The sequence below is a fragment of the Nesoenas mayeri genome (genome assembly GCF_963082525.1).
Source record: "Nesoenas mayeri genome assembly, chromosome: 5".
Taxonomy (NCBI): Eukaryota; Metazoa; Chordata; class Aves; order Columbiformes; family Columbidae; genus Nesoenas; species Nesoenas mayeri.
This window is the reverse complement of record NC_137548.1, coordinates 8134562-8146591: the sequence shown is the minus strand read 5'-3', so window position 1 is coordinate 8146591 and position 12030 is coordinate 8134562. Positions and strand designations below refer to the sequence as shown.

The 12030-nt window shown below is 52.2% G+C and overlaps 1 protein-coding gene across 1 annotated transcript; it reads left to right on the top strand.

Annotated features, from left to right (window-relative positions):
- Positions 1–3557: 3557 nt before the first annotated feature.
- ZBTB25 (zinc finger and BTB domain containing 25) lies at positions 3558–7652 on the top strand (the record flags this gene model as incomplete). The annotated part of the gene is made up of 3 exons (XM_080344596.1): positions 3558–4487; positions 5129–5308; positions 6515–7652. Exons 2-3 carry the CDS (start codon positions 5136–5138, stop codon positions 7650–7652), a joined length of 1311 nt encoding a protein of 436 aa, XP_080200722.1. The 5' UTR covers positions 3558–4487; positions 5129–5135.
- Between the last annotated feature and the right edge of the window lie 4378 nt (positions 7653–12030).

Here is a 12030-nt window from a genome sequence, read left to right as displayed (position 1 = left end):
TTCCCAGCCGCCTCGGAGGCGATCTGTGCGCTGCCAGCCCAGTGAAACCCAAGTCTCCAGCCTGGCAGGGTGGAGCATTCCCGCCGGGCTGCAGCTCCGCTCCGTTTTTCGCTGAACTACTGCAACTCACTCGAAGTTTTTGTAGGTTTTTTTTTAAAGAAAAAAAAAGAACGAGAGGGCAGCGCTGGCCTGCTGGCGGGAAGGAGACGGCCGGGCGGCGACAACGGCACTCGAGATGTTTAACGTGACTCCAAGCGCCAGAGTAAATAGGGCAGCGCGGTGCCCTTCCCCGCCTCACGCCGCTGCACCTCTCTAGGCCGCTTCCCGCTCCCCAGCCCCGCCGAGCGGCGCAGCATCGCCCGCGCCGCGCCCGCTTCCGCCGGGCCCCGTCTCCGCCGCCCGCCCCGCAGGTGGAGCGCGGCCCCCGCGCAGCGCCCCGGGAGAACCGCGCCGGACCCGCCGCCGTCGCGGCGCCGCCGCTCGGCCCCCGCGCACCCCGGGCGCGCCGTGCCGTGCCGCGCCGTGCCAGGCCGCCGGGCGCAAGGTCACCCCGGCGTCCGCTCGCCGGGGAACGGCCACGGCTGGAAAGCCCCTACCTGGCAGCGCCGCTCCCCCCGCCCCACCATGGCGGGCCGGGCCATGCCGCGGCCGGCGCCGCTCGGCACTTCCCACCTCCCGCCGCCGGCGGAGCTGCGGCCGCCGCGCACCGCCTCCCGCCTTCCCCCCCTTCCCCAGCGCCCGGCGGCGGCCCCCGGGGACGGGCACGGAGGGGGCGCACGGCCCCGCTTACCCGCGGCGCGGGGAGAAGCGGCGGCCGCCGAAGAGGAGCTGCCCGCGCCGCTGCTGCTGCTGCCGCGGCTGCAACAAAGGACTTCCGCCCCGCCGCGCCTGCTGCTGCCGCAGCGCCGGCTCCGCCGCGACCGCACGGAGCCGGACCCCTCCCCTCGGCGGCCGGCGGCTCCCGGCCCCGCCGCTGCCAGCGCTGCTGCGCCGCCGCCAATGCCGGGGCCCGGCGGGCGGCTCCCTGCCGCGCTCCCCTCTCCTCCCATGCCGCCGGGGAGGCGGCCGGGCTTGCGGCACATGGGGAGGGGGCGCCGGCGGCGCCCCCTCCCCATGTGCCGCAAGCCCGGCCGCCGCTCCGCTCCCCCCCGCAACAAACCCTCGGGGCGCAGGGGGAGACCGTCCTCTCCTTTTCCCTCAAACCAGCCGTGCCTGGCGGTAACGGGGGAGTCTTGCTAACGCGTATGCGTGTCCAGAGTGTGCCGTTGGCACTCGCAGCCTCACGGCCTGCTCCGTGTGACTTCAATCGCGAAAAGAACAACCGCAAGTTGCGTGAGAAAGGCTTTTCCTGCAATTTCACGCGTTAATATCACCACCTTTCCTCTTGGAGTTTGACAATGATGCAGGGCAGCCGCTGCCGTGCTTTATCACAGATCCCGAGGACAGCTCTTTTTTCCTAGGAGGTTTCCCAGGCCCTCTTCCCATCACTTTCTGGACCTCTCACGTCTAACAACATCCAGCTCCTCTTGAACTGGCCCATGTGAGCAAATAGGATTTCCTGATGCTGCAAGCAGCCCCTCTGCTACCTGCCATGGGGCTGCGAGAAAACATCTGCCATGTCCAGCTTACCTCCCGGTCTTACCACTTGACTTTTCCACCCCAAAGTGACATTTGTCATTCAGCACAAGCATCGGAAGTGTTTAATCTGCACAGCTCCTTCATTTGGATGCAGATTCTAGAGATACCATCATTTTTGTTTCCCTCAACAATCCAAGATCCCTCTTAGCTCCAGACAAGCTGAAGGGAAAAATTTAATGGTACCAAAGTTAAAAGATTTTCTTACAAATTTGAAAATTACAAAAGTAACAACAAAAAAGCCATGGTGTTTAAATGTACCAGCATCAATTCCCGCTTCAATGACCCTCAGGGTTTTCCTAGGCATCCCTCCATTGTGAAAGCAAATGGGACAAACCCAATTAATAGAATTCTAGTTTCTAAATGGGACATCTCCCCTTCCTTCTGGATCATTCTGGGGATTTTCTGACTGCTGCTGAATAAAAGTGGAGCTTTCAAAATGTGTCTCAAAAATCCCCTCTTTTCACCCCCTTGGCTCAGGGGTGCGATGCCTGTAGCAGCGCCGAAGGAGAAAACCTCTGTGGCTGTAAGGCACCAGTCCCCACAAAAGGTGGAGGGACCCCCACCGTACAACTTCTTCTTTGTAAGTTTTCCTGTTTTATAGGAAGTTAAATAAATGGCCTCCATATGCTGACGTGGTTGTGAGTTTCAAATCACACTGAAAGGGGTTTTTTTTCATGGTTCAGTGGGCTTTTTCTCTCCAGTTCCTCACCTATCTCAGGGCAACACAAGCAAAGACCATCCATGCGGGGCTTGTGCAGCCTCCCGCTCCGTCCCGGCCCTCCCTTGAGTGTCACCGGCAGCTTCTGCCACCTCCTGCAAGATGGGGCACAGGCCAGTCCCTGTATTTCACACTGTCCCCATTCTCCCAGCACCCTCCTACTACACTTGCCTTTCTAATTTCTTTATTTTATTATCACTTTCTGACCACAGAGGAGGAGCGAGCAGAAGTGCTCATCAAGAGAGCTGTGATTACGTCCTGCTCTCTTATCTGACCCAGCGGCGTAGGCTGTATCAGTTGATATCTGCTGAGGTGTACGTTATCATCACCTGTGTTTGACAGTGAAACATCGAATTTCATCTCTCACTGTTGCTTCCATCATTTTGGCTTCAGTTTTGCTGAAGCTCTTCAAAGTCCTCTTTGGACCACAGTCAACAAAATAATATGTAAATAATTAATCATTTAAATAAATAACATGCTATCTACAAATAGTGACTCACTCTGTACATGGGTTAATAGGTACATTCAATAACTCGGAATGGAGTACAAAACCTTGAGCCACTTACTGCCAGCCTTTTTGGGGAAGAAATGCAGCTACTGATATTTATAGGAGCAGCAGGATTATAGCGCCGTTGACTGTCAATCTTGCTGCTGCACAAACATAGGAGGGAAAAACAGTCCTTGAGCCCAGTGAGTTTTCTATTTAAAATAGAATAAATAATACAAAGACTGATGGAAAAGAGAAAGCTGTTCTGGCCAGTGGGATAAGCAGAAAACTGCATGGAACTAAACACTTTGGAGCCTACACTTCATCTTCTCAGCCCATCTCTCATCTTACCTTGAGGCGCTGCTGGAAACAGCCCCATAAACTGCTGGATTTGGGGAGCTGGGGGCACTATTTGCCCTAAAGTTTTGGGAACAACCCAATTTAAAAAAAATGGCCATTACAGGAATGCAATAGGAACATGAGCTGCAAAGCAGCAAAGGATGAGAGAAAACCGTGAAGGATGATCCAAGGCACCGAACATCTTCTGCAGAGGGCCCAAGCCAAGAGAGATGCCACTGAAGAGGTAGGTGTTACCAGATCTATGAAACTGCACCCAAAAACATGGGGAAGGCATACAATCAGCAATTTTCACTGCCTTTCCCACCCCAAAGAGAATTAACCTGGTGGCAGCAGGACACCATGAGGACTGGAAGTTTAAACAGGTTCAAAAAGCAATTTGATAAAATTCATGGGAAAGATGACTCCAAGATTGCGTTGCACGATAAAATTCATGGGAAAGATGCCTCCAAGATTGTGTTGCGCACCAAAGCGCGGGCTGTGGCTCAGGGCGATGCTCCAGGAGGAGCTGGGGGGCGGCTGGAGATCAGGGTAGGGGTGGCACTGCCTGCAGCCCCCTGTGCCAGGCGCCGCTGCACCCGCCTGGGGCCCGATCCAGCATGGCTGCTCTCACCCAAAATAACCCTTGGTTTATACATTAATAAGAGATTGGAGGAGGCCTGAGAGAGAAATGGTGCGTCCACAGGACTCACCGGTGGTTAAACAAAGCACTTGGGCCACAGACATGGGTGAAAAGCCAGATCGTATCTTCACGTCCATTTTCATGCAACCCGGGGAGGTGCCTGTAACAGAGGGGCTTTCTATGTTAGAAAAAAAAACAAAACAAAACAAAACAAAAACAAAAAAGCAAAAAATAGAAAACAAAAAAAACAACCAAACAAAAGCAAACAAACTCAACCAACCAAACAAAAAAAGAAACACTCATATCAAGAGCTAAGGAGCTCAGCACATGATACTGTCACGGGGCGCCTGAAGCAGCGAAGTCCCCCAGCCCAGGGCGAGGCCTCTTGGAAGCGCCTCCGCAGCCCAGAGGAAACCCCCCCCCCCGCAGAAACCCCTCCCGGGGGAGCCCGCGCTCTCCCCCCTGCGCGCCGCGCAGCGCCGCGCCCATCCCACCGCCGGGGCCGCGCAGCAGCCGCGCACAGGGCCGCGGTCACTTTTTCCAGGCAGAGCGGCGCGGCGGGGGCGGCGGCAGGAAGCGCGGGGGGGCAGCGCCCACCCCATCCGCCGGGCTGGCAGCGGGGGCGGGCGGCGCCGCAGCGGGGCCAGCGCTGCGCTTCCGCGCGGGTAAGCGGCTGCGCGGGCGCGGAGGAGCCGCGGCGGGGGAGGGGCGGGGGGGGAGGGCGCTGGTTACGCTCCCAGGGGAGGCTGCGCTGAGCGCCTCCCCCTGCTGTTCCCCCACCCTCCCGCGCAATAATTTTCAGCGGAAACAATAGCAAATATCAGCGTTTATTTGCGAAGGGGCCGCTGGCGAGGGCGGGCGGCTCAGCCCGGCACAATAGGGGCTTTGTCGGGCGGCACAGGGCTCCCGCTGTGAGCGGCAGCCGCCCGGTCCCCGCCGCTCCCCGCGCCTCCGCTGCGGCGGCTCCGCGGCTGGGGAGCGGAGCGGTGGAAAGCATGGACCGAGCTCAGAGCAAAAGTTAGTGCCGATGCACCGCGGAGCGTTGTTAATTTGTAGGAGAACGAGCTCTGCTTGTATCTGGCACGTCGAAAAGTCCCGGGTAGGTTTTGAGCTCATTGAACGTGGGTTTGGGCACCGGTATCCGTAGGAGAGGTTATTAAATCAGGGTGTAGGGACCATCTGGAGGAGGGAAGGGGCTCTGCGAGGCCATGCTCTCTGCATTAAGGGTGGTGAGAAACCCACGCTTGAGGCTTTGGGAGCTCTGTGAATTCTTTAAGAGGTGAACATCTTGCTCTCTTGCTCTCAGACACGCCATGGATACCATCGGCCACAGCGTCCTCCTCCTCCAGCAGCTGAACATGCAGCGGGAGTTTGGCTTTCTGTGTGACTGCACAGTTGCCATTGGAGATGTTTACTTCAAAGCCCACAGAGCGGTGCTCGCTGCTTTTTCGAACTATTTTAAGATGATATTTATTCATCAGACAAGGTAAGGACACACAGCTCTCACCTTTTAACCACTCTGTTCAGCTTTCTGCTTTTTCCCCTTCCTAAAGGTGTAACCGTCTAAACGTGTAAGTGGGGATGTCAGATGGCCTGAGATTATTTTCCTAACCCAGCACACACCCCGGCTCTATAAACATCCCTAGTCCAGAATGTGCTGTCCTTTAAACTCGCCCTCTTAGTCAGCATATGCCAACATCAGGTCCTGCATTTTGAAGATGAGACTTTTGCATGATCAGAGAAAATAAACACATAAGTACCACAGTCCTCCTGCAGTGAGACTTCCCAAGTTGACAGTCTAGGGATGTTCAGGTACCTCCTGCCCATACGCAGCGTGTCCACTATTTTGCATTAGCTTGTAGGCAAGCTTGCTGGGTCGGACTGTCCCTTCTGGCAGGATCCGTGGGCTTGAAGCAATCAAGAAGCCTTATCACAGTTCTGCGCTTCAGACTCTTGAAGATAAGGGCCGAGACTGAGATCATCGATTTCTTTCAAGCTGTTGTTCAGATGCTTCACCCAGACAGGTCAGGAGTGGTTCAGCAGGTATAACAACAGCGGTGCCAAGGTCTAATCTCACCTCTGCGCTGGCGCTTGCTGCTCGTAATTAGTTAAACCCTTCTCCAGTCTCCTTCCTTTTTGAGGGTCGTGCCCCTCAGCACTTTTGCAAGATCATCATTAGCCATGGGCTGTGTAACCCTTCGGCTGGAAGTGAGGAGATCAGTGAACTTCCATTCCAATATAAATTGTTTACTGACACTTAAGTGCAAAGCTCATAAAGATTACACAGTATTAGCAGCTGAATTTATTACTTAAACACACAAATATTCCTTGCCTTGTATTACTGGAGCGGCACACACAGGGGATGTGTAGCTCGCATGGCATCGCTGCAGTGCCGTGCAGTGGCAGTTGTGCCTGTGAGTGATGGGGTGACCAGGCCACTTGCTCTTCCCTGGCTGCGGTTATGCTCACAGCCTTTGTAATCACAGGGGTAAATACAGGCTGGGGCGCTTTGCTGTGCAAACGGGACACATGCACTTTTGCAGGTCTTGGCAGGGAGCGCTGCTTGTTGTGAATCACAGGCCGGCAGCAGCGCACACGCTCTGACAGCACACAGAGCAAATGAAGGGGCAGGTAACGGATCAGGATTGTGATTTGTAGCCCCGTATGTATTTAATCATCTGTCTTGTTTCAGCGAATGCATAAAGATTCAGCCTGCAGACATCCAGCCTGACATATTTAGTTACTTGTTGCATATCATGTACACTGGGAAAGGGCCAAAGCAGATGGTCAGCCAGAGCCGGCTGGAGGAGGGCATCCGCTTTCTCCACGCAGACCACCTCTCCCATATCGCCGTCGAGATGAACCAAGTGTTCTCCCCAGAGCCGGTCCAGTCTTCCAACTTGTACGGGATCCAGATCTCGACCGCGCACAAACCGGTGAAGGAACGCGTGGGAGCGAAGGAGAGCCTGCCCAAGGCGGGCGGCAGGGCCACTGCCCAGGGCGAGCACCCGCAGCTGCAGCTCTCTCTGGCCATCGGCCTGGACGACAGCTCCCTCGACCAGCAGGGCGCTCGCCCCTCTGCTCAGCCCGCCGCTCTCGCCAAGCCGGCAGAAGAGCGTCCGAAGCTGTCGGTCTCCATAAAGCAGGAGAGGTGTGACTCGGAGCCTGTGGTGTCCCAGAGCTGCAGCCCTCCTTCCCCGGAGGTAGCAAGCCCCGTTTTCGCTAAGGGCAGCCTCAAGGTGCACCTGTGTCACTACTGCGGGGAGCGTTTTGACTCCCGGGTTGGGCTGCGGCAGCACTTGCACACCCACGTGTCGGGCTCGCTGCCCTTCGGCGTGCCGGCCTCCATCCTGGAGAGCAGCGACCTGGGCGAGGTGCAGCCCCTGGCTGAGGACAGGGAGGCTGGGGATGGCCCCCGGCTCGGGGCCTTCCTCCTCAAGGAGGACGAGCTTCAGCTGGAGCATCCGAGCTGCAGCGACCTGGAGCCTCTGCAGATCGGCCAGCTCTCCCTCATCTCCAAGGACCACGAACCGGTGGAGTTGAACTGTAACTTTTCTTTCTCAAGGAAGAGAAAAATCAGTTGCACTGTCTGCGGCCGCACGTTCTTCCGGAAGAGCCAGCTGCTGGAACACATGTACATGCACAGAGGGAAGCAGCACAAGTACGGCCGCTGCCAGCGGCTGGAGAGCCCCGCGACGCCCAGGTTTCATCCTTACTGTGACAGCGAGAGCGTGGGGAAGAGCTCCAGTTTATCCCAGGAACACTTAGATGAATGTATACTGGAGTCGGATCTCGTCCAAGAAAGCGTCGATACGATCCTGGTAGAGTAGTTCTGCCCCTGTGTAGCCTTCAGATGCTGAAACTCTGGATATTTTGGCATTTTCCACCTAGTCAGCAGCTCCTCCCTGCAGCTGATTTTCCTCAGCCACCATTCCCATCACCTCCAAGATAACTGTGAAGAACTGCTTACTTTGATTTGTGTACTTGCTTTTTTAGTTCTCTAACTATTAAGCTAATTCCCATCTAAGTCCTTGGAAGCTCCATGTAACTTATTTTTCGTAAATGTGAACTTACTCCTACTCTGCTTTACCAGAGTTAAGACTCTATTCCTGGGTGTGAGGTTTAAACATTGTCTAATAAGCTGCGAGGTGCCTAGTACTGTTTGTATCCCATAGAATTGCTCTTCTGAAACTAGATGGAGGGAAATGTAGAGGGAAATATGTATTGTGTTTCCCAAATAGTTTGTTTTCAATTAAAATAAGCATCTCAAGGAGATGAATCTTGATGTTTGTGTTGTGTAACTGCAGTTAATAAATCTCTGCATAAAATACATGTGGGAGCCATAAGGCTGGTCTTTTCAAGGGCACTGGTGGTGTTGATGTAAGGGTGGAAGCCTTTACTTTGACAAGACCTGGAGTCCTCATCAGTACAATGTTTTAAATTCACTTTCAGACTTTCTCTTCATTCCTATTCCTCCCTCATCAACTGCTCCTGTGTGAGCAGAGACAAGTTTTGATGCCACTCTAGGACATGTCCCATTACTGTCCATCTTCTCTGCAAGGAGCTGCAAAGAAGGAGATGTCCTCTCCTCTCGGAGAGGAGGCACATCCTAACCTAAGTCTTTACAAGATTAAAAATCACGCATGGATTTTCTTGGTGAAAATGATTTCTGACTCTGTACTTGAAGCAAGCACATTCTTAAATATTACATTCTGTATATTTACTAAGAGCAAGCATATAATGTGTTATTTCTGCTGTGCTTGCAGAACCACCATAAAATGGTAAAATGTAAGCTTTTTGCCTTTCATTTATCATTACTTAATATCCAAAGAGTAATAACTTACCCGAGAGAGGTTTAAAACTGTATGTATTCCTCTTGGAGTCATATTTTGTCCCTATGTAGTTTTCCAGCTGAGATACCCCAGGCTTCCTACCAGATGGGCTCCAACCCATCCCTCGAGAGATGCTCTTGACCAGAAGGCCCTGAAGAGCCACACAGCGTTCTTACAGCGCAGAGGTTTCTTTCGCAGCGAAGAGCAAAAGCCTTGCAAGCTGTTCCCGTAATCTCATTACCCAGTTTTTGAGAAGCTGGAGGCTCCCTGCCAGTCCCGGTGGAGTTGAGTCATTGCCTTCGGAAAGGGGAGCCTGAACAATGGTGAGAACAGTTCACTGTCAAAACGCCCGCTCCAAAGCTCTTTGTAGTCAGGACCCTTGAGCTGTTCTTCTTTGAAACTGTCCTGGAGCAAGAGCTGCAATTAAATCGCTGCTGAATTAAAAGACCATCTGAGGTCTTTGTAAGGGTGGCTGCTGCTACTCCTGGGCAGGGAGCTGCACACTCCAGGGAATGGATGGGCCACTGAGGGCTGCCAAATTGTGTTTTAAGACAAAGGGAAAAAACAAACAGCCTCTGAGCCTGCCTGGATGATGTTACGAAATGCACATTGCGGTTTGGGGTGTGCTTGCCTGCTAGGCTGAGCGCTCCTCTCGCTGTGTGCGCCCGTTAAAGCTGCCCTGGTGTGAAGGCATTTTAACTGTGCTTAAAAAGCCTTTCTTTAAAACAAGGAAACAAACAAAACCCTGCGGATATCCAGGCCTGCAGATACTGTGTCTGAGCACAGAGCAATTCTCACGGAGCATTTCCTAGAAGAGAGCCTTCTGGGTCTCCTGGGCTGATAGCATCAGCTAAATCACGTCCAGCACAGGCTGCTTTTAACTGGAACAAATGGCCTCTGGCTTCCACTGGCCTCTATTTCTACATGATGGTTAAAAAAAAAGGTATTTTATAGTCATTCCCTATTTCTGTGTGACACTTTACCCAGTAGGCTGACTTCTCTGGGTGCTGCTTGCTTTGCTCGGGTTCCTGCGTTTAATTTTAAGCCCTGCTAGAGCATCTGCTGGGTTGGGGCATAGCGGAAGCGAAGAGCTAAAAATGAGCTTTTAGACTATTCAGTGGGAGATGGGCATCTTGGTAACTTCATCTAGATGTGTAACTTGCCTGAACTAATTGATACTGAAAATCAAACGACCCTCCATGTCTCTGCAGAGATAACCGAGCAGTGGTAATAGAGTATTGGGGACAGCAGGGGGGCCAGAAGTAGCAGTGCCCAAAGGCACCACTGGGACACGCTGCTTGTCTTTGGGTTTGTGGGATTGTTTTCTTCACTTTTTGGCCATTAGAAGGGAGCTTTAATAAAAACTCAGAAGTCAGGTAGACGAGCCAAATGTGTATAAACTACATGTGCATATATGTGTTGTAGGAGTGACTGTGTTATACTGACTGCAAATAGTAAAGCTGACATCAGACTGCAATCAGCACTGTGTTCATGGACGTGTTTAGTATGTCTTCGAAAATTTACGAGCGTAAGCAATTTTTTTCCTATTGTTATACTCCTTTTTAGGGTGTACTTTGATTAAGCTTTGCAGTACTGAACACCTGTGACATCAAACATCTGACAAAGGCGGGTTTTGCACCATTTGCAATAAAATAAATGCATTTTCAGCAGTTTTCTACTGCAAGCATTAAGGTGCTGTTATAATTAAAGCAAGAAAGAGCTTGCAAGACCAAAGTCATCAGCTCTGAGTTATGTTAACTCAAAAACATAATTCTCTTTAAGTCTTGTGAATAGAAAACTATTTTAGAAGACAGCTACATTTGCTAAGCAAGGGCAGCAGCTGCTCCTGGATACATCATAAGAAGTTTTATTACTGTATGTAGAAGACACTTGAATTACAACGTGCTTCACCTTTATGCTGGTGTGTGCTTGAAAGTCTGCCTGACTTGCACAGCTGGGCTTGGCAAATATTCATTTCTTGTGTCTATTTTTAATGAAAATATAAAATAATTCATCACAGCATGCAGAATACTGATACTGGTAATACCTTGCAGATATCTGCGATTGGTTGATAAATGCACATGGCCGTAGGGAAAGAAAGACCCAGGGTGCTGCTTCTTGAAGGCTGAAAGTCTCTCAAAGCTCTGGGGGACCTCAGAGCTTTGCCTTTGTGCTGCAAAGTGGTCCTGGCATTAAGGACATGAAGCTGTCAAACCACAGGCATTGCAGTGCCTTGTCTGTGGGCTCTGCAGCTCATGTTTTGTCAAAACATGGGAAGATTTGGGGCTCAGACCCCTGTCAAAGCCCTGTAGCATAAGCAGACTCCTGGGCCAGCTCAAGGTAACCTCTGAAACGCCAGTAAGTGCTACAGCAGCTGCCATCACTTTCATATGTATCTGGGTATTGGCCTGAACATGCCACCTGTAGGACAGGTGGCTTCTCAACCAAAGCACGCTAAACAATTTAGAGATAGGCATTTTGAAACATTTTTAGTTCTCTGATGCTGAACAGTCTGGGCCTAACAGGGGCCACAGTTCCTGGGCTGCTTAGGGTGCAGTAAAGTGTGTAGAATGAAGGGTCTTTATCTCCCCTTCTAGTATGGGGCTATTTTTACTGAGAAATTTGCTTTTAACCACCTGCAGTGCTGGCTGGAGGTGCCATTTGGTAGCACTTGTGCAATGAAAGCCTGAGACTGAAGTTCTCCTGCATTACCAGTGCCAAAGCACTGAAACCTCAATGCCTGTTGCTTGCACAAGTCATCCCTAAATGGTAACCTGTCCCGTCAGTGTTCACCTGCAAATTGATAGATCTTACCCCTTCCACCCTGAATTCTTGGGCAGCTGGGGGAGAGCAGTGCTGGCTGCCCAGGAGGTGATGCTGAGGGCCGGGCCGTGCTCACCCCATCTCTATACAGGATAAAAAATCCCCTTTCAGCCCATTTTATCTTCTGCACCAGCTGTGGTTACCACACGTGTCTTCAGACATCTGGCTACACCAGCCACTCAAGCAGGCTCTTTGCTTGCATGGTGTCTGCCAAATCACTGTGAAATGGGGTGGTGGGGCCATGGGGGTGCAGAAGGGCTGTCACATCCTGTCCATGGGTGCAGTGCCCCTCACCAGAGGGATCTGGGACAGCTCTGCACAATAAAAGGTTAAAAAAGCAAAATAAATTTGCTGCGAGGATGTAAACCTGAAGCTGTGAGCATTGCAGCTAAAAATAAACCCATGAAATACTGCTATCATAACCTTTCCAGAAAGAGTGTAATTCTGATACTGAATAGTTTTCTACTGTTTTGGAGGCAAAAGGTATAAATCCCACGTAAGCAAAGCCCTCGGAAGTGTGGTGACAAGTGATCTCAGCAGACGCCACTCAGCA